Source organism: Ascidia mentula, chromosome 6, assembly GCF_947561715.1.
Source record: "Ascidia mentula chromosome 6, kaAscMent1.1, whole genome shotgun sequence".
NCBI lineage: Eukaryota > Metazoa > Chordata > Ascidiacea > Phlebobranchia > Ascidiidae > Ascidia > Ascidia mentula.
This window is the reverse complement of record NC_138571.1, coordinates 2,978,173-3,000,918: the sequence shown is the minus strand read 5'-3', so window position 1 is coordinate 3,000,918 and position 22,746 is coordinate 2,978,173. Positions and strand designations below refer to the sequence as shown.

Genomic DNA, 22,746 nt, shown 5'->3' with positions numbered 1-22,746 from the left:
TTTGAAAGTAGCAAAATGTCAAAACTGTAGCATGTGTTTGGTTCCGTTGTTCGGCATAACGGTTTTTTTGTGTGCTTGAAAGGAAAGTTTCAAAGAACTTTAATTACATGCTCCGTTTCTCAAAGCTACTTACACATAATAATCGGGCTTAACAAGTCGTACGTGTGCGTTAAGCTGTAATAACGGCTCAAAACAAATTAGCAGTACGTTATTACGAAGCAAGTATGCGTTACACTAAGTGAGGTATGGTAGCTATTTGCCCTAAGGGTGCTGGTAAGCTCATCACTACTTTACTACTAACAGCTGCCTACTAACAACATGTATCGGTTTGAAGTTTAAGTTAATCCAGTTATACGAACTGTTATTATGAAGGTTATTGTTTATTGTGTTGTAATAATGCAGTTGTAATTGAGAGAGAAGGCAAATGCATGTTTTGATTGTGTGTCATCTTTTGATGGAAGATATGAAAGACATAACACAGACAGGAATTTACAACAGAGAATCATCAATCGCTTTTACGCGTTTATAGAGGCCACCCATCGTGTAGAGATGGTTGTTGTTAACAAAACAATACTGGGCATGTTGTAAATTGTTCCACATAACTAACTGTAAGATAACTAACACCATTAATCTCTTGTAATCCCCTTCCGGTTTCTCTCGAACTACTTTGCTGATTTAGCTCCTTTTGAGGGTATTAATTGAGATTACTCATGCGTGCCCTATTCGTTGTCATGTTTATTACGTCATAATGCCAACTTAAAACGTTCGTTTTAGCTTCGCGTCATGAGTAGGCGATTTTGACGCAACAATGAGTCGGGCAACTTCAGCAATACGCTTTGGAGCAAGCGATTGTGTTGGTCTTTAACTTTACAAGCCTGTTTATAGTTTTTCATTTATTTGCGATAAAGATTACAAACGAATGCAGCAAAATGTGGTCTGAAACTACACTTTTTATTGGTCGTAATGTTATTTTGGAATTGATTCGTGTAATTGTATTTCAGTTTTCGCTTGGGCATCTTTTCCACCCATGCCGTCCTACTTGTTTCAAGGAGAAAAAGGGGCTCGAGGCATTCAAGCGTTACAATAGCAATTGATTGAACACCGGCAGACAGACTTTCATTGCACAACCTTATGACTGTTGCCTTGGTTTTGTAGTCGCTCTATTTCTTACAGCAAAAAACGTTGCAAAACATCAGCAGAAGTTTTACATACTGGCAACATAAAGGCTTCATCAATTATCGTAGCTTTAAAGATGAAATTGTCATGGCAGCAAGAGAGATACCAGTCAATAGCAAAGCTTGCCTGGGGCTACAAAAGTACACTTGTGTTTATGACTTCAGCGTTTCGCAGCTGGCGATTTAAGCTCCAGTATTGCATCGTAACTCATATGCAGGCAGCAGTGTTCGTACCAGTCTGTGTTGTGGTAGTTTGTTTTGATTCGCACAGCGCAGTGTTGTCGTGTCTGGAAGCGGTTGTCTGGTCATTTCATCACCAGTGCTATGAATAAAACTGTCAAACAGACAAGGTCGCTCGATCTTGAATGTATTTCCGGACATATTATAATGTGTACATACGCTTGAAACGAGTCTATAACACCAGAGCTAGTAAGAAACATGAAATGCTTTTACAATCCAAAGTATAACAGTACATGTAGTGCTGCTCAGTAATTTAACATAACACCATGATCCTGTTGACAGGTCGAGGCTGTGGCCGTCCCCATATTTCATCAGCAAATGATTTTACTGACACATTTCACTCAGAATTAAGAGTATAAAGTCCAGCGTACAACTACGCGGGGTAATTGTGACGTCACTGTACCTAAACCTTTTGTGTTGCGCAATTTTCTGATTATTGACCTTCGTTTTTTTGTCTGTGTCAGCGGATAAACTTGTTTACGGGTTAATTGTGTGCGTTTTGTTGTGTTGTTAAATGGGTAAAATTGGTCGTAACAGACCACACGTGATCGGCACCAAATGTACTGAGTATGCTTTATCACCGGTAACGTGGTTGGGAATTCTTTTGCGCGCGCATGATACTATTGTGACCGAACAAAGCAGTCCGAATTCTTCCTTGTTTTCCATTGTTTGATTTTTGAAACAACAAGGATTTTTTTACGCTTAGTCATTCTGGGGTACCTTTTTGGGTTTAATTGTCCTGTGACAGTAAAAATGTGTCAGTTGTCGCTTTTCTCAGGTTACAAATTGCTTCTGTCTTGTTTTTGTTTTATGTTAAAGCACGTGGTCTTTGTGAGGACTGGCGCCTTTGTTACGCAATACGATGCTATTATTCGTCAGTAAGATCTGGCCTGTTTGATTGCGTTTGAACTTCCCTTGACCTGCTGGTTCTAAAGTTTCAAAGTAAAGAAAAATCCTACCGCAACGATTGATTTTGAAGGAAAAATAAGCCTTTGTGTTGTCGTGCGCAAAGTGACATTACTTAAATAAGTAAATCGTAACTATTTTAATTCAAGTTTCCTGTAACCAGTTGTGAGTCACCAGCCGTTGAATTCTTAATGGAACGTGGTACCGACCTTTGGTGGTTTAACGAAACATAGGTTTCTATGACCCTGTGATACTAATGAATGTTGCCTATTTTCAGCAATGTTTCGGAATCCGGCTTCGTGATGGATCTCATCCTAGCTAAAATACTGTCAGCGCTTGTACTGTGGATACTAAGCCTGCTGTTTGGTCTCATGATACCTTTCCTTATATGGAGATCAAGGTCGGGCAGAAATACTCACCACTGTAATGGACACGATGTACTTTCGGAGACTGATGCGCTGTTGTCAGATGAAGATTGTAGCGAAACCAATTCTTCCTCGTCTACATTGCGGGAACATTTAAAAGTATGTTTGGCTCTTCTTGTGTTTCCGATTTATCAAAATCGTTTAAACCCGAATTTAGATATGTGTCGAAATACCGCGACATGATATCAGATATTATTGGCAAATTTTAAATAATGTTTCGTGCTTATCGCTAATGAAACTGGCAATAAATTTTCTATGCCCTGCGTAAAGCGTTTTGCCAACACCTTTCTCCACTAGAGGCCATGCGAAAAACAACCGGTAAAAAAGTTTTCAAAAGTTTGCATATTTGTGTTGGAAATGCTTGGTTTGGGCGATACTGGTGAAACATAGGCTTTACATATCTGTCAACTAAAATTATTGTAAAACAAACAAGGATTAATTTCTTCGTTGATACAGAACAATAACATGAAACTATGCGCAAATCAAATAACATTTTTTGATTTTTTGCAGCACTTACACAAGTCGATTTGCCGTTACGACATCCTTAGCGCGATTAATTGTTTCTGCGGAGGACTTTTCCTTGGCATCCTTCTCCTGGAACTGCTCCCTGAATCCCGGCTACAGGTCCAAAAGGTCCTCGACGCTGCCAGCATCCGAACAAACTTCCCCATCACGGAGTTCATGATCGCATCCGGACTTCTGGTGGTCATGTTTATTGAACATGCGGTTTCGGCCACTTGTGGGCGTAAGAGAACGTCGGAGCCATATTCCGTGATGAGGAGAGATTCAACATCTTCCTCTGGTGTGGTGATAAATTGCGAATCTTCTTCTTCAGATTCTTCATCTTGCGACGATGTTGCTGTTGCCGTCACGAGGGGACGAAGAGACTCACTTACGTCATCGGAGAGCACGCGGTCCTTGGTTCTGATCGCGATGCTTTCGATTCATTCGATATTCGAAGGTCTTGCGCTGGGACTTGAGTTATCAATATCTCCTCTTATTCAGTTGTTCGTGGCTATATCTGTGCACAAGAGCGTGCTTGCCTTCGGGTTGGGTTTGCGTCTTTTCGAAACCCTTGCCAACACCACAGTCGCCGTGGTTTGCGCGCTCATTTTTTGCTCCGCGTCGCCACTGGGTTGTGCTGTGGGAATTTTTATGACGGTCGACTCGGGGAATTTCCCCAACTCGACTGCGTCCACAGAGACAACCGTGCAAACCACAACACAAGTTATCGGCCTTGCATCGAATTTGATAAATGTTCCGGGAACGTTGATAGCCAGCGCCGTGCTCGAGTGTTTGGCTTCAGGCACGTTTTTATATGTGACCTTCGTCGAGGTCATTCCGTCCGAATTCTCGCACGCGGCTAAAGGTGGCCATGACCACGCCGAGGACCTAGGGAGCCAACCGACGTCACAGGACGATTCTCGGAGGAGAAACACAAGTCGTCATGGCAACAAGATTCCTGTGAAAAAGATGTACAAGTTGTTGATATTATTGTTGGGTTTTGCGACTGTAACTGGTCTACAGTTTGTTTGATTGTTGAATTGCATACATACGTTTTGTTCTTGTGTGTTTTTTGTGGTAGCAAAGTTTCAACGCTTGTAGAGATTTTTCGATTTTTCTGACTTCTTTATTTTCGAATAGCTTTCCTGACTAAACATTCATCGAAGCAAGTTGTAATGTTTCTAAAATTTTATTTTAGGAATTTACAAAGAGTTTCTTACGTGATTAATTTGTTTCGTGTTTTTAACAAAGGTAAAATGGTGCCTCCCTTTAAAATCCATTCATTAAAACCAACTTCCAAATATCACAAAATATGTATGAAGCTCACAACTTGGAAAGCATTCATTGTTGTTTTTATGATTTATCACCTTTTGTAACCTTTGAACTTTACTCTTGTTTGTTTTTTTCACGTTGTTATAAGCAATAAATTTTATCAAATGTGTTTGTTCGTTGATATTGTTGTTGTCGAAAAGTTTTTTATTTCGTATTTTTATTTTGTACAGTCGTTATTCAAAGCGTTAGGCTGCAATATGGCGAACATAAATAACAATATATCCAATCCCAATATTAACCTGAAAAGATTTTACTCTCTTGCAGAAAAGCATCCCAGGTATATAGGATGACGTCATGCACATAACTCTCACATCTTCTCTGGAGATTTTTTAACATTTTATTTTGGAATAAATGGTTTTGCAGAAATTGGTTATAATCACAAAGCTGCAGACAGGCTGTGTACACGCACTGATTCGACCTGTAAGGTCTCATCAGTGCAGCTGTTAAGTGGCACTGTGCTTGCTTTTACACTAGCAGGCACACTAGTCTCCACTTTGTGGTACCTTTCGGTCAACGTCGATCTGCAATTATAATCACTAATACTACCATAACTCCTATGACGTTGGCAAGTGTCTCGCCTTGGACTGATTTTAGAAATGTGCTATGCGACGGAATTCGTGCTGCTCATGGTGTTAACGCCGGGAAACTAAAGTAGAAAATTTACAGGAATAAGTATATTCTATGGCCTAGAGTTCGTATAAGTGTAAGGGATGCGGTCAATTCAATCAAATAAATACACGCGGCCAATTCAATCAAATTTTGACTTGTCCTATTCTCACCGGAGATCTTCGCAAGATTTGGCTAAAATGCCCAGGGTCGCGAGTTCAAGTCGCACCGGAAGCACAGCTTTTCTTGTCTCGCTTTTCAAAAATAATAATGTATAAATACTGTTAATTGTCTACAAATATTAATGTTGTGGTTTTAGTATAATATGGACCATGTTGTAACCTTGTATTAATAGTTAACATAACGTATGAAAACATAAAAATTATGCACTTACCACGTAAAATGATAAAGTAGTTGGCGTTCAAAGTTTTCCTAAAGTGTGTAAGTGCAGAATCCGGTTGCTGCCGTTTACAGTTATTCTGTTTGATAGTAATAGTGTAGATAGTTGGAAGACTCTCCAAAATAACTAAGACTACAGTATGGGAGTTTTGTTATTGTATATTACGTCCGCCATTATTTTTTCTACCTCGGCGAAGGTCCTCGAGTTGAACGAAAAGTAAGTTTATGACGTAATTCGGTGTTACTATCATTTGTGGAACATAGTTACGTACAATTGTTCACTAGATCCCTTACTTCTCTCTCATAACAGTAAAGAATTCCCATTTCTAAATCATGGCTTTTAAAAAAGTTAGAGTAGCACCTCTCATGGAAAAGTTATTATTTTAGGCCGCACACATTTTTTTCCCTGCAAACCAACACATTTTGAATACTAATGTGTTAGCTAAATTTTTGGGCACATCGCTGATAAAATTTTAAAAATCATACATTCGATTGTTTTGATCAGGGGTTGCTTACTTTTATGTGCAGGTTTGAGGAGGTAAACTCCCAGGGCAACTGGTTGGTGATGTTTTACGCTCCATGGTGTGGACACTGCAAACATCTGGAACCAACATGGTTAGAAATCGGTCGACAAATGGCAATTGACAGTCCAGATGTTGCCATAGCACGAATAGATGCAACAAAGTATATATATACATATATATACACAATATATATATGATTTATTTTGTAAATATAGGAAAGATAAATATGACTACCACGTCAGCATCTGAATGTTGACTTTCATGATAAACAATTCAGCAATTTTAATATATTTTTTATGGTAAATTAAATACATGTCTGTTTGTTTTGTAAAAACTATAAATAAAAAATTTTTGTGACAATGATGATCACACAAATAATGGATGCTAATTAATTTTGTTTAGATATTCCAGTCTTACCAGCAAGTATGGAATTCGTGGATTTCCAACGATTAAATTCTTTAAATTTGGTCGAACATTTGAATACAACGGACCAAGAAGCAAACAGAGCATTATGTCTTTTGCCATTCGTGCCAAGGGGTAGGTGTTGTTTGTTACTACTAAGATAATTAATTTTTACAGTATGTAACATTTATATTTGCTTACAAATGATTTATTTTTATTCAAAACCTGTATTACATATATAATAGATGTACATTTGTTTCCCAATATATGTGCAAATGTGATTGTTCAGCCCGAAATTATGTTTATTTTATCTCTGTAGGCCCGAGGTGTTGCCCATTAAGTCCACGGCACAGCTAGAGGAGGCTCGGAAAGATAAGGATGTGTTTTATCTCTATGTTGGAGAAGATAACCAACCTTTAAAAAGTGCATACAGCAAAGCTGCCAGTCTGCTATTCACCAATCTTGATTTCTATTCCACAACCAAAGCAACATTGTCACAGGTATGTATTAAATATCATGTTCCCCTTAGGCTTGTTTAAGGCATAGGTTTCAACCTAGATGGACCTAGAATGATGAGGTTTATTTTGGCATTTGACAAAAAGGACGTGTCATAGCACCACACACAGATGAACTTCTTCAAAATTTATTATCTATTATCATAATGGTCTATACCAATAAAATTTATTGCAAAAATCCTGAAAGAAAGAAATCTCACAAAATTTCTGAACCAATTGTAAGGTTGCCAAAGACTATGTCTTGATAAATGTGTAAACCAAGTTGTGTCATTCATTTCTCAGTATTTTGTTCAGCTTTGTTTGATCAGTGTGTTGTTAACAGGATATCAAGCCTGAATTGGATCCAACAGTTTTAGTTTTTAAAGACAGGAAATATTATGAAATCCCAAAGCATGGAGCCGAAGCTGGAGCCATAGATATCTGGATACGACTTGAACAGTTTCCAAGTTATAATCATCTAACCGGTGAGTGTTTGAAGAAAAAAATTGTTTAATACTTTGTAACCAGTAACTCCCAATGCACAAATAATGTGTAATTGAATATTCATAAAGTTAAAATGACTAGATTTTCTGGCTTCGTAAACCAAGGCAGTAAATATAGTGATCTTAATATCCTATGATCGCCAAGTAAGGACCTGTGCAGTAGGGCGGTGCTGCCTGCCATGTGTTTGGATAAAAGAAGTCTGTATTATTTCCCGATTAAAAACAATCCATGAAAATATATTTCTGATTTATTGGTGTGTAAGATTTTGTGTCATTGGTAAATATGTTTTGTTTTTCATTAAACTTTTAGTTCTGGCATTTATTGGAATGTATTTTTTTGTGGTTACAGGTTCAACATTCCACTCACTTAACTCAGCCAGGAGAAAGTTCGCTATTTCTGTAGTAGATGACAACAAAGATCTTAACAAGACAATGCAAACGTTAGCTTTGCAGAGGAAACATCCTTATATATTTTGCTGGATTGAAGACAATAAGATTGCAAACAGCATGACTTACAGGTGATAATTCATCACCTTTTGAAGTTTTGTTTTAATCAAGAATATTAAAAAAAGTAGATTTTCGATTTAGTGTTTTTAACTAAAAAATCGTAACACTTTAGCACACAACTGTGTTGTTTTTAAAGTAATTGTAAAAATAATTGCAGAAATTGTTTGTTTTTGATCTATATACTGTGATTTTAGACTTCTCATACAAACCATTAAATGTAGTTTTTGACTTTAGTGTGTGTTGCCTGGAGCCTTTGTTTACTTTGATGTATGTTACTATGTTGTCCAATGGTAGTTTAGGCATTTTACTTTGTTGTTTTTTATTTCAGCACAATCTCCAGTCCTAATGTCCTGGTCTACGATGGTCAGACGTACGAGTACTTTGTGTTAAACGATGCCGACCAACCACAAGTTGAACTCAGCCATGAAAATGTTGTAAAGTTTCTCAATGACGTGAAGACCGGAAAAATTGCTGCCAAAGGTGGAAGAGGATTTTGGCAACAAACCAAAAGATCAATTTCTGATTTGTTGTTTTCTATTGTGGTAAGTGAGGTGTTCTGTTTATTGTGAAAGGGTTGTATATTTGGTTGATACAGATATCAACAATATGCAAAATGTTTAGTTTCATAGTTAACAGTAAAAGGTTAAGTCAAGGAGACGGCAAACGGGGAAAGTGCTAACTGTGTATCCAGTACCCTGGTTTGTCATTTGACTAAAGGCAAATAAACAGTTAAGCCAATCTTCTGCAACTAAACCTTACACATAAGAATGAGTAATCTTGATAGATTGATCATCATGGAAGTGGTAAATATTTTCAAATGCGCTGCACACAATAAAGAGTGACAATTGGCATACAGGAATAAATGGGATCATAAACTGTTTCCAACTCTAAATGGATAAGATAGATAGATAGTTAGTTGAGTTATTGGCAGTAGTTATTGTTTATTTAAGACAAACTTTGCTTCTTTTAAAAATCAATTTAAGTAAATATTTGTTCATTTTATTCAGGGGATGTTTCAAGAAACTCCAATCATTGCAAGTTTGGTGATCGTCATGCCAACAGTCCTTATCATAGGGATGTGTGTCTGCCTCTGCACCATCACTGAAGGTGAACCGGTGGAGGATTACAGATCCACTGATGAGGATGAAGATGAACCTCCACCTTATCCAAATGATCCTGAACGCTCCGCACCATTACATGATGATGATGATGTGGATGAGGATCACCTCCCGGATGCAGGAGGAGATCCTATTGAAGGAGGAGAGGGAGTAAGAAGGAGGGTAAGAGAGGAGGAATCGCAGGATCTGGAGTAGAGTTGTTTCAAGGAGTGAAACATGCGGGGTCGTGTTGTGGTTGTTTCCATGGCAACTGCATGGTAAAGTGGTTTGTTTCCTAATCAATATGTGTGCTGGGACGGGATCCTTAATTGTGTGCATGGTCTCCATATATGGTTGGTTTTTGTCTTTTCTGTGTGTGGCGATAGTTTTGTTCCTCCTAGATGAAATTATATTTTACTACACTCTTGTGGTGTTCAAGTCTGTTAAATTTTCTAATTACAAACAAATAAAAATGTTTACGAAGTAGAACAAGAGGTTTATTCAACCTTTTTTTTTTATTGACAAAATCCAATAAAAATGATGTTGCAATGTATTACATTTTTTTCCAGTAGATAGGAAATTTATTGAATGTTCAAAATAAGATGATCTTAAATTCCTGGTTTAATTTCGCCAGAAACACTGTGGCTATCACGCTTTTTAAGTTGTTTTCATCAATTCTAGTAAATCAATACAAAGGTGGCTCGTTCAAGTAAAAGCAATAGAATGGAAAGTAAGGGTTATTCTGTGATTTTGACCAAATTTTCGTTTTATTCTCCTTTTGTTTGTTGGTCATTGCGTACATGTGTCTACGTTGATCTTCTCGTTTGTCGCCACAACAAAAAATGATTTTTTTTCGGTCGCCTAAATACTATTTTTGTGTTTTATTAGATATTGAGATTAAATTTAGATATGAATGTTCATAAAAATACTGCCTATGTTTTGTGATGTTACTCCTACTTCATTATTCGTTACAAATCGGCACCAAATATATTTCCTTTCCCGTTGTGCTTATGTTCTTTTGTTGCCACGTGAACTTGGTCTTGCTTCTTACTGCCGTATTTCGTGTTAACCTGGCTTAAATCCGATCATGTCAAAGTATATTTCGGTTCTACGTGAAATATAAAGTAGGTTACAGACCAAAATTTAGTGTGTACATGACGTCATTGGCAGGAGTTGTAAGATCTTTAATTGATGACTTTGAGGCTGGGCAGAATTGGGATTACTGAAGCTGTTGGGCGGTTATGATGCAAAACTCATTGTGACGCAACAAAAGTAATACGAGGAGATCGCAATGCAACTGATAAAGTACGCCAGTATGATGAAAATTTAAAGACAACACTTTTGTATGCAGCGTATTTTTAGTACCATACAACATATTCTCTGAGGCAGGGATTCTCAGACCTTTTAGGCTCACGACACACTTACTTGCGGCACACCAAACTTTTAGGTAAATTGAAGTCATAAAAGGAATCAACCGGTGGCCTTGGTTGTGTGGACGAATTGCTTTGATTTGGGGTTGCTTTTGGTTCCGTAAGTTGTTTGTTCTTAATTACAGCCAATTGCACTGGTAGTCTTCAACAATTTAAATTAAAAGTTTCGCGCTGCATCTAAACCTGCCTCACGTCCACACAGTTTGAGAAACCCCACTCTTGGATCCGCTCATGAGGAATTGTATGCTTGTTTGCTTCTAAAAACATGTTGCTAGAGTGATTCATGACTATTAAGGTGGAGTATCAATTGAAAACAATAAGAAAAAAAACTACACTAATGTAAATTCATTTACGAGCATAAAAATATTACCTAAACATGGAAATCACAATGAACACGTGGTTGAGGTAAATTTTTCGGTGGTTTCCCTTTTCTTTCCATAGTTCTTGTGGAAAATATTTCGAAAATTATTCAATCGATTCCTAGTTTATAACGATGCCAAAATCACGAAGAGATAAACGAGGTAAGTTGAAAACATACTTCACTGTGAGGTAGTGAAGCTATTTGGTTGAAACTAACTGAAATTTATAATTTGTAGTTTCGTTGACTCAGACGAAAAAGAAAGGTTTGGAAACTAAACAAAATCTCATTGAAGAGGTAAATTTTCCATTTCTATCTATACAAAAATTTTCTACGTAAATAATTTGTTTCTGAAATCTGCACCACCAACTTCTGGTGCACAAGTCAAGTCTTTTTTGGCAAAAGTTGTTGTTTCTTTAAACAAATAGGCCTAGTATACTCTGTTGCGATTGGAAGAATTGCAATAGGGAAAAGTTTTGCCTGATAGCTGCACAGAAAAACTTCTGCAATACATGTGCATATTTATGCAACATGCAAACTGTTTTTGTATGCAAGACTCTCACAGCAGCATCATGTATAATCTGGGTTTTTTTTTTCATCAAAAAATTTCTGTCAAATGACCAAAATGGCAGCAAAAATTTAGGACATTTTCAATTTATTTTGGTCATTGCGTTTGTTTAATTAAAAAAAACAAAGGAAGGACAATCCCTATTGTTACCAAACCATGCAACTGTATGTGTATTCTTATCGCATAACAGTCGCAAAATCCGCCTCCTGCTGGGTGTTATTGACTGTCGGCCGCTCAAAAACGATTCACCGAGAATCACAAAAGCGACGTCCGGGGCCACACAAAGCGAATTTTCGCATACTGATGAGACGCTCGAATAATCTATCAGTCAATTTCCTTTCGGACATTGTGTCCGAAACGACTTTTGTTTTTTGTGTCATTTCTAAAAAAATTGTGTCAATGACTGACAAATGACACAAAAAAAAAACCAGGTATAATGTTCAGTTAATTCCACAAAGTAGATACAAACTCAAACCAATTGATTTTTTTGTAAAAATCATTTTATCAATTATTTACATTTGTTTTTTGTAGGTGAGGAAGTGTTTGGATTTGTACGAACGTGTGTTCGTGTTTAGTGTCAGTAACATGAGGAACAGCAAGTTGAAAGAAGTGAGAAATACATGGAAACACAGCAGGTGAAGACACTTATCCATGTCATAATAGGCCTGATAAAATGTAGAAAGAGGTCTCTTCGGTAATTGTACAAACTTATTAGGTGTATACGTATGTTATTAGTTTGAACAGGTAATGTTATGTCCACTATCAGTTAATGTCTTTGTTTACTTCCATGTCAGATTATATTTCTGTGTTAATACTTGAAAAACACCTGTGACAAAAAAATCTAAATTTAATTTTACCTAAATTTAAGTAAAAAGGTAACAGTACATGCTAACTGTAAATATAATTTTGTGTGTATTAATGTTAGATTATATATGTGTATCAGCAGACCACACAACATTTAGTCACTACTAAATGATCTAACGTATCCTTGGGGCCAATTTTGTAATTTAGATACAAGTTTTTCATTTCGTAGATTTGCAATTAACTTAACAACTTGTCCATAATTCTGAGAATAAAGAGACTGGCTCATACTATTGTTAACAGTGTCTTGTTTCATATGAAAAAAGAACTGATGCCATGATCAGTGTGTCGACATGGTTGGTGTAGCACCAGGATTATATGGACTGACCTGATTACGTTAGATAATGGCATAAAATAATAATAGCAATGTTTGATTGTTTCTCATAAGTTCCTCACTGCCTAGGTCTTACTTTTACATTGAGTTACATCAAAGAATGACGCCTTTAAGTCAAACAACTTTTGAAATGTTCGAGTGCCATGTTGACAAATTTTAGTTTTGTTTAGATTTTTCTACGGAAAAAACAAGGTCATGGCTTTGGCATTTGGTAAAACTCAAGAAACAGAGGTGAAGAATGGATTAAACAAACTTGCTTCTCAACTTAAAAATGAAGTCGGTCTTTTGTTCACAAGCAAATCAAAAGATGAAGTCGTCCAGTAAGTATCTTCTGATATACAGGTTAAAAAATTATGTAGATCGTTATTGTTTAAAAAAGAAAAGTTATTTTATTTTTGTTAAGTTTGTATCAAAACGTTTTTGTTCTAGTTGGCTGGCTCTCTTAAACATAAACTAATTAGTTGAAAAAAAGCCCAACTCTACTTAGCAGTAGAATTTAGTAGCACTATTAAATTATATATCTACACTATTATAAACACTGTGTTATATAATCAATGGACTTTAGTTTGAATATAATTGGTAAATAAACTTTGCCATTAAAACCTACATTTATCCAGTTTGTTTGCTGTGCATTAAGATAATATAACCAAACTGAATAAAAAAATAAGAGTTTACAAAAAGTTACATACAATTTGGTTTTTGGCCATATTATTTTCCTGCTTACCAGAAGTTATTTTCTATTTCTATTGTTGCTAACAGATGATTGTAAAATTTGTAACAAATCATTTTTTTTGAAAGATGGTTTCACGATTATTGTGAGCATGACCATGCACGGGCAGGGAATACTGCAAGTAGCACAGTTGAACTGGATGAAGGTCCACTAACACAATTCTCACACGCCATTGAGCCACACTTAAGAAAACTTGGACTACCTGTGGCTTTAAAGAAAGGTAAGTACACAAGATATGCTTCCTGTAACATGCCATTATAACTCCATTTATCTCAAATAAGGAACGTGTCACCCATTGGTGTAGAACTGGACAAAAATTTTATTGTGTGTCCCCTTTATCTTAACATCATTGAAGTTTTTATACTGTTTTCATTAACATTGTTTGAAGTTTTGTAAGTGTCAGTGATGAAATTATATCAAGCTGTTGTGTTGTTAAAGGAATTGTAACAATGCTGGAACCTCACACAGTTTGTAAAGAGGGAGATCTTTTAACTCCGGAACAGTGCAAAATTCTGGTAAGTTTTTTTAATGAGATTTTAAACTAGAAAAAAATGCAAACGCATGTGTGTTAATATTTTCCTAAAAGCAATTTGCCTTATTTAATAATTTGTTTTTCACTTGTGACAAATTGCCAAAATTTACAGAAACTTTTGAATATTGTGATGGCCCAGTTCAGCATTGAAATGCAATGCATGTGGGAGAAGGAAAGTGGAGATTTTGAAGTGTTCGAATCCACTCCACATGAACAGATGTTCAACAAAATCAAAGTTACTGAAGATGACCAGGAATATGACTTTGTGAACAATAATACAGCGATGGATCAAGATCAGGAGAAGATTGCTGTTGATAAAAAAATCCTGTTAGATGAAGAAGTTCTTGTAAAACCAAAAGTGGCTGAAAGTGAAATAATGGACTCAGTTGCTGCTGAAATCCCCCAGACACCAAGAAGATCATCAAGAATAAGAAATAAAAAATAGTGTTGTTAAATTCCTGTGTTTGTGTTTTAACTCTTTACAACAGAGAGGAATGTTCAGTAAGGTATTGCCAGACGGGGTTTGAAAACAGGTTTGCGATCTATTCCATTTTAACCGGTTGCTCCTCGTTTACAACCTCATTCTTGTCAATTGAATTATGTTGCTACTATATTCTTGACGGCTACACTTTATAACAGCATGTACTGTTTTAAGGCTATCCAAAACAGACTTATTACTCCCAAATACATGACAAATCAAGATTTTTTGGGGGGCCAACCGTAACTGTTTGGCACAACAAAGATTTTTGACGGTAGTTCTACAAAGAAGCCATGCAATCTACATCTTTAAAACCATTTAGAATAGTAAAGTATTTAATCATGAAATGTTTATTGAAGACAATTTATTAGTAAAAGATATTACCCTAAATTTCTGCCATAATACATAACGCACTCCACAGAAGAAGCAACTACATGCACAGTGGCTATTACAAGTTGATTTCATCTACAGAACTGTAATAACCAGTTGAGTCTGTTGTCATTCTTGTTGATAAACAAACTTTATCAAGTGGAATTGTACCAAAATCAAAGTAAGAATAATTGTCGAGAACCTCCTTGGCATTAAAAGTCTCTCGTTTTTCTCTTCGACTTTTTTCTTGATTCCTGGCTTTTCTGAATGTTGTGTTTAGTAAAGTTCCATGCAACTTCACTCTGTCATGTTGCTTCTCAGAAAAACCCATCTCTGACATTTCTTGAGCAATTTCATCAGCAAATTCTTGAAGTTTACTGGAACCAGTTTCATCTGCAACCTTCAAATGAAAAAGACAAATTTGCAATATTATCAAACAAAAGCAAAGCTTAGGAAGGTTAATAGATAAACTTAGAGGTTACCTTGGCATACAATACATCCACAGCACCAGGGTCATCATTCATGTATTCAAGACCCTTAACTTTAATTTTTAATTGTTTTCCCCCAAGAACATCTGACTGAAGTCTTTCAACACATTTTCTGAATGCACTTATTCCCTTCACCACTTCAGAGTCATTCAATAAAACCACAGTGCAGATGGTTAAGTGAAGTTTCCTTGGGTTTTGGAAAAGTGCTTGATCAATGTTACATTCCTCCATGACTTGTAAACGGAATTTCTCAAAGTTTGATTTAACATTTTCACTTTGTAGTGGAATTGACACAAAGTGTGTAAAAGGTTCCCTCCATCGTTTCTCAGACACAAGAAGCTCAATTCGACTTCTTGCTGATGCAACTGATGATGATTTGTCACCTGTAACAACGATATCTCCTTCACAACCTCTCCCTGGGATTGTGATTTTGGAGTGGGTTTCTTGTTCCAACTTGTGTTTCACGATTCCTTTTTTCCCAATAACATGTTTGAAGAGTGCTGAAGGGACGTCAAGAGATGCTTCATACCTAACAGTTCAAAGAATGTATGGAAATGGAATTGCACAAAAAAAATCAAACCATCACAACAAATATTAAAACTATGTATACATTCACTAGAAAGAAGCAAATTTAAATTGTGATCATTTCCATTATACTTTTGGATAAATAAGCACATTTACAAAATCAACCAGGTTGTTTGGTGTATGTACAATTACAACAGAATGAATTTAAGTAATATAAATGATGATAAACAAGTAGAAGACAATTCACATGCAGGAGTTTGTGGTAGCTGTAACTAAAAATATGCCTACTTGGTTAACAAATATTTAAGTATACAAATAAATCACCTTCCATTTTGATTTTTTGTTATTGTTGAGTCACAAAGCGGTTCATCACCCCAACAAACGTCAGGTTCCTTATTGTAACTTTCCTCTGTCGCGAAATTAGAGCTAGTTGTGTATTTGCAATAAATTCGACCTTCTATGTTAACGAGTTGGGGGTGAAGTATGTCCATTCTCATCTGCTATGGCTAGCGAAACAATCACGGCATCCAAACTTTATAATGTGGAATGCAAGACGAGGTTACGTATGATGTCAATTTGTTCTGACGTAATTTGGGGTTTCCCCGATACCTGAAACTTACGTACCTATTTACGGGTGCTTCCAAAATGTGCTTGTGCCACAATTGTGCCGCTATTTGTCGCTATGTGCCACTATGTGAAGCTTTGTGAAGCTATGTGTCGCTATGCGCAACTATGTGAAGTTATTTGCACTATGTGAAGCTATGTGCAACTGTGTGAAGTTATTTGCACTATGTGAAGCTATGTGCAACTGTGTGTCGCTATACTATATGTGCGACTATGTGAAGCTATGTGCAACCATGTGAATCTATGTAGAGCTATGTGCACTAACACCATTCGTAGACCTACACACCTGCGCAGTTACAACGTCAACAAAACCGGAATTCTTCGGGCCGAGTATACTAGGCGTAAAGTATTGAAAATATGTCAAAGTAACGTTATGTACGCCTTGGTTATGGTATGTGTAACAGCTGTGATTCGCCACGTCGAATCTGCACGGCCTGGAAAGTGCTGTCACACTACGATTTTCCCCTTAATAGTGAACGCGACCAGTAATTGACTCAACGACGGTTCTCTGTTGTAAACGAACATACACTTAGTACAACACATCATATCGTCAACCATAAGAACAACATACCAACTTTTTCGGGTCCAGGTCTCTAATACTCCTTATTCAAATGGAATCAGCCCTATCTCTTATTAAATAGCTTATTCAAATAGAAACACAATAAGTTTAAACTGAACTACTTAAGTACAGTACAAGCACATTCATTACTGGCATGAAAACGTGGCCACAGTATGTTGCAAATGTTACGTCATAGACGTATTTTGTATAACAAATCTTTTTTGTTTACATTAGTTAACTCCAGGTTTTTTGCATCTAAGAAATATTATCATTGAAGCTACTTTGAACAGAAATGGACAACCTAAATGAAAAAAAGGTTTATTCATATTATACGGTTGCAAAACATACCTGGACAAAGTTTCTTAGATAGAGGTTCACCAAAGTAGACATTACCATCAGCTAAGATTATTGTGGTACCTTTTATTGTGGAATCTTAGATCGTATTGTCTGTTTGAAAGTAGTGCTAGTTACAACTATTAACAATAAGTAACACAAAATTCTGTTACTGATTCTGCTTGAAGGTCTTTCCTCCGCCATTTCCGAATTTGTCGTTAATCAGGAGTCTTGATTTCATTTGAAGGAACCAAATTTTGCAACAACGTTTGCATATCAGCAAATTACGTCACAATGAAAGTGGGGTCAAGTTTTTATGACTTCCTCTTTACAAAAAGCATAGAAGGGGTCTTCCCCATATTCGATACAACATTGTTGTTTCTTCGAAGTTTCAAACGATTATGGTTCGGTTCACGTGCATAAAATTTTAACAAAAATAACCAGTCAATTTTAAATATTTATTGGAGTGAGCTTTTGCTGGGATATCTCACTTCTATGGTTTCGCAAAACTAACATGAGATAAAAAAAAAAAAAGCTTGCTCTGCAGGGACGTCTTCATATATGCAAAAATGAAACACTAGTGTACCAAACTCCGACCACTATATAACTTACAAACGAACAACCTTTGCGACCTTTCAATTAGAATACAAACAAATTACGAACAATAAAACATACCTTACCATATGCGATTACCCCAGAATACCATATGCACATGTACGCGACGTAATTTAAGTTTAGTACAAAATATAAAAAAGAACAACATCGAATAATAAAGTTTGATGCAGAAGTCCCCAGGTTCGAAAATGTTTTCTGTGTGGTTGTCAGCTGCTGTACGTGCGTCCTGAGTGCATTTAAGGACTTAGGCCGGGTCCACACTTACGCTTTGCGCCGGCGGATTCTTTGTTTGTTTCATTGCCCCGAGCGTAAGCCCCGCACGCCGGCGTATAATGAAACAAACGAAGAATCCGCCGCCGCAAAGCGCGAAAGTTGGTCCCGCCCTAAGGTTGCATGGCCAGTTGTCATTGTTCGGAATCTCTCTCCACTGTGTTAAGGGTGAAGGTATTCTTAGGTAGCGTCTTGTCAAGCGTGTTTCATTTCAAAGCGTAGCGATAGCAACGGTTGTGTATTCACGTGATTCGTGTGATAATCTTTCCCAACCGTTTTAATCGTTCCGAATGTCTTCACGAAACAATCGTATCGATATATCGTTCGAACGTACCGTAGCATTCTAGTGTGCGCTGTAGTTCGATTCGGATCGTAGAACTGTTGCAATAGTAATCTGTAGACATATTCGAACAAACAATGGTTAAGTTTCCTAGGCATGTTATCAGATAATATTTTCGCGTTAATATAAATTGTCACGTATTCTTTAAACTTTTTGCGTGACAAACAGCTTCGGTTTTGTTGCAATGAAGCAAGTGACACTGTGTTTATGCGCTGCGATGACAACAAGGACAGAAAACCTGAGGATAATAAACAAGCAATAATAGCTTGGAGTATTGTCATGGGTCAAAAGTTCGAATTAACAATGAAAAAAACAACCAAGCTGTATTGAGAGTTACCAGTTAATGTTGAACACGAAGGTAAACACTGTGGCCTGCGGTTCACAGCATGGTATACAGGCACCGAGTGCCGACTGGCAGTTGTTAATTAACCGACAGCCTGTTCTCACACACACTCGTTATATGATCAGTAATATTCGGTAGTAATACACAACACCTTTAATGTTGTATACGCAACAGTACATAATGGGTTGGAAAAATGGTAGCTTCCAAGTGTTGTCAGCTAAATGTGATTGGCTTAAACTGGTCACATGACTTTATCACTGACGACGTCAAAAGGAAGTATTTACATGCGTCATATACAGGCGTTTAAGATGTGACCAATGCAAACAAACAGTGCGAGAAAACTATGGGATAGAAAAGACACCAAAATTCCACACTGAAAGTAGAAACAACAGCTGAACGAAAGCACGTGGTCGAAGTTAAGATTACGTTGATGTTTTGTTTAAACATTTTCTAAGTGAAGAAGTTCCACTCAAAAACTGTGTATGTTGGATATTCACACATTGTTATTGGTGGGTGGTGATCACTTGAAAAGACTTCCCCAATCCATGACCTTGTCTCTCACCTTCAGAAAAGTTTGTTTAGCCTCCTCCTTTTTTACAATCCACCCAACATCCAAACTCTCCATCTGAAAACAACAACAAACATCAAATTGGTTTAAAATTAATAAAACTACCATGAGGATATTCAATTAATTCAAGCTGTTTTTTGGACAACAAATTTCACAACGAGAAATATGAATTTAATTCCTCAAGTATTTCCAAAAAGATCAAGTTTCAAAAAGTTGCATAAAAGTAATTGTTTGAAGGTACAAGTGAAGAAAAGTTAGCAACTTAAAAACAGTTACCTGGGGCGGCATGATGAGAAGTTCAACGTTCGTTAAACAACCTAGCTCGTTAAAATTGATTTTAACGAGGCGTTTACGAGCGAGGAACTCAGTATGGAAAATGATTTGCCGAGCACATCTCGTTAGGATCTCGTACAAGGGCGCAAAGACAACTATAGAATGCGTCAGTCTACAGGAGAAAGGGACCTTTGCGTCGCCTTTAGTAATATGTTCCTGAATACGAGTTGCGCAATTTGACATAACTTGCGCATATGCGGCATAGAATCTTGAATTTACCCCACAATATTTTGTTCGTTTACATCATTTAGGTAAGTTTACGATAATATTTCCACATAAGATTGAAATTCGTTACCCAGCGCGCATTTCATTTTTACAGGTAAACTAGAATTAAATTCACGCGCTAAGTTGCGGGGAATAAGACTTAAAGCACTGCCAGTATCTACAAAAAAATTAAGTTTATGATTCTTTTTAAAAATGTTGCAAGTGCTAGAATGTTTTTCGACGCCCCTGACATTGTTCACCCTTAATGAGGGAGACGCTTACCGTTTTTTGGATGATTAAAAGAACAGAGCAGAATACAATTATATACATGCGAAACTTAAAGCGCGGTCATTGGAAGTCCCGTCCGCCATTAAAGTTTGTTTGTCTCGGGCGTGGTCGAACAGCAAATTCTCGGCGCTGTGGTGGTCGATAATTGTTGTTGCGTGATGCAAAGTTTCCGGACCTATGATAACCGCCATTTTGCCCTCTTGGTGCCTGAAATCGGGGAGTTGCAGAAGTTACAGTTTGAGCCGATTTTAACGCCTGTAACTCTTCGGTCATTTCCCTTAGACGCCTCTCCATGTTATCATTCATTACCATTTGAGTGCTGGCAAAAATGTGTTTGGGAATCCGAAACATTATGTGGAACATGATGTTTATTAACCACTTGGTGTGACTGAAACTTACCTGGTTCGCTAATCAACATTATGTAATCAGCTTTTTAATCCAATAAATCAACTGACAAACCATAGTCAGGTCCCAATATCATTCTGATCTGTCATAAAACAACTGTTTCAATAATTTTTCCGCATCTGGGCATAAATCTTGGTAATTGCCCAAGAGAACTTTCATGCGATTTAAAAGTACACTTGGACGCTTATTTTCCAGCGCAAGATCGTGAAATAATTCATGCACTTCCGTTATGGGGTTACTATCAAATGCCTTCAATAGCGCTTATTTTAAATCACCACAAGAGCGACGACCAACCTTACCCAAAATGACGTGACCAACCCGTTGAGCTTGTTCTTGATTGAGGGAAGAAATGGTTAAGTTGAATTTCTCGTCGTCAGATGTTATTTGATGGTTCTGAAAAATACCTTCAACAGTCGCTAACCACAACTTTACAGCATCCTGCCATATTGAGGGTAATTTTACTTTCGCTGCCATAGGTGTGAAAGGTGCAGTTCGGCTAGGTGAAAAATGCGATGCGGACACACCTGGATAACAAGGAAACGGTGGCTGACCCCGAGGCAAAAACATGGATGCGGCCTGGTCATTAATTCCAGGGGGTGCAAAGTAACTCGAGCGAGGCTGAGCTGTAGAATATGATGATTCGGGATTTGCAGTGATCGGTCGAATAATCGTGTTTAACAATGCGGCGCGGCACTGCCTGTAGCGTTTAAACCGCAACCAAACAAATCGTTACCTGGTAAATCATCAACATGATCGCTGTTGTGCGAACTCATGTCTGCCTCTGTAGCTGCATGAGATATAGCATCGAAATTACCTGGCGTGATCAACGGGTCTGGCTTTCCAACCCCTTTTAATTTGATCGCACTTTTTATAAATTGGGGAGTTACACCAGAAGCCTTGTGCGACATAGTTAAAGCACGTTAAATCAGAAGGTTAAATGCCTATTCAAATATCACGTCGGGGTCACCAAATTTTAAGTAAGGCGTTATTTAAAACGTCTACACAAAATAATAACACTACCGTATATCTGACTCCTGATAAAAAGTCTACTCTCTAACCTAAAGTCAAACGACCAGTTTAATAACAAATACAGCACTTAAGAGTTATACAGCACATTAGAGTTATACAGCGCATTAGTACAGCGCATTAGAGTTATACAGCACATTAGTGTTATACAGCGCATTAGAGTTATACAGCGCATTAGAGTTATACAGCGCATCAGAGTTATACAGCACATTAGAGTTATACAGCACATAAGAGTTATACAGCACATTAGAGTTATACAGCACATTAGAGTTATACAGCACATTAGAGTTATACAGCACTTAAGAGTTATACAGCGCATTATAGTTATACAGCACATTAGAGTTATACATCGCATTATAGTTATACAGCGCATTAGAGTTATACAGCGCAATAAGAGTTATACAGCGCATTAGAGTTATACCGCACATTAGTGTTATACAGCGCATTAGAGTTATACAGCGCATTAGAGTTATACAGCGCATCAGAGTTATACAGCGCATTAGAGTTATACAGCGCATTAGAGTTATACAGCACATTAGTGTTATACAGCACATTAGAGTTATACAGCACATAAGAGTTATACAGCACATAAGAGTTATACAGCACATTAGAGTTATACAGCACATAAGAGTTATACAGCACATTAGAGTTATACAGCACATTAGAGTTATACAGCACATAAGAGTTATACAGCACATTAGAGTTATACAGCACATTAGAGTTATACAGCACATTAGAGTTATACAGCACATTAGAGTTATACAGCACATTAGAGTTATACAGCACATTAGAGTTATACAGCACATAAGAGTTATACAGCACATAAGAGTTATACAGCGCATTAGAGTTATACAGCGCATTAGAGTTATACAGCACATTAGAGTTATACAGCACATTAGAGTTATACAGCACATTAGAGTTATACAGCACATAAGAGTTATACAGCGCATTAGAGTTATACAGCCCATAAGAGTTATACAGCACATAAGAGAAAATGGTCAGATAAAGGTTTTCACAATGATGGCAAATCATTTCTAGGTAAAATTGAATA

The 22,746-nt window shown here is 37.0% G+C and overlaps 4 protein-coding genes and 1 pseudogene across 4 annotated transcripts; 3 read left to right on the top strand and 2 right to left on the bottom strand.

Moving 5' to 3' along the window:
- The first annotated feature begins 1,830 nt into the window (after positions 1 to 1,830).
- On the top strand, positions 1,831 to 4,702 carry LOC145905900 (zinc transporter ZIP1-like). Its single transcript, XM_082993221.1, has 2 exons — positions 1,831 to 2,845; positions 3,257 to 4,702. Exons 1-2 carry the CDS (start codon positions 2,582 to 2,584, stop codon positions 4,280 to 4,282), a joined length of 1,290 nt encoding a protein of 429 aa, XP_082849347.1. The 5' UTR covers positions 1,831 to 2,581; the 3' UTR covers positions 4,283 to 4,702.
- Positions 4,703 to 5,620: 918 nt separating this feature from the next.
- Positions 5,621 to 10,243, top strand: LOC145905955 (protein disulfide-isomerase TMX3-like). The gene is made up of 8 exons (XM_082993288.1): positions 5,621 to 5,804; positions 6,116 to 6,271; positions 6,514 to 6,648; positions 6,833 to 7,013; positions 7,351 to 7,492; positions 7,860 to 8,028; positions 8,346 to 8,559; positions 9,025 to 10,243. Exons 1-8 carry the CDS (start codon positions 5,728 to 5,730, stop codon positions 9,328 to 9,330), a joined length of 1,380 nt encoding a protein of 459 aa, XP_082849414.1. The 5' UTR covers positions 5,621 to 5,727; the 3' UTR covers positions 9,331 to 10,243.
- A 737-nt stretch (positions 10,244 to 10,980) lies between these two features.
- Positions 10,981 to 14,372, top strand: LOC145906880 (mRNA turnover protein 4 homolog). The gene is made up of 7 exons (XM_082994343.1): positions 10,981 to 11,065; positions 11,141 to 11,199; positions 12,002 to 12,105; positions 12,836 to 12,985; positions 13,464 to 13,615; positions 13,834 to 13,910; positions 14,040 to 14,372. The coding sequence occupies exons 1-7, from the start codon at positions 11,038 to 11,040 to the stop codon at positions 14,370 to 14,372; spliced, it is 903 nt and encodes a 300-aa protein (XP_082850469.1). The 5' UTR covers positions 10,981 to 11,037.
- Positions 14,373 to 14,612: 240 nt separating this feature from the next.
- LOC145905914 (activating signal cointegrator 1 complex subunit 1-like) lies at positions 14,613 to 16,349 on the bottom strand. Its single transcript, XM_082993239.1, has 3 exons — positions 16,112 to 16,349; positions 15,257 to 15,791; positions 14,613 to 15,174 (listed from the first exon to the last, which is right to left on the bottom strand). Exons 1-3 carry the CDS (start codon positions 16,282 to 16,284, stop codon positions 14,854 to 14,856), a joined length of 1,029 nt encoding a protein of 342 aa, XP_082849365.1. The 5' UTR covers positions 16,285 to 16,349; the 3' UTR covers positions 14,613 to 14,853.
- Positions 16,350 to 20,324: 3,975 nt separating this feature from the next.
- On the bottom strand, positions 20,325 to 21,577 carry LOC145906879 (uncharacterized; annotated as a pseudogene).
- Between the last annotated feature and the right edge of the window lie 1,169 nt (positions 21,578 to 22,746).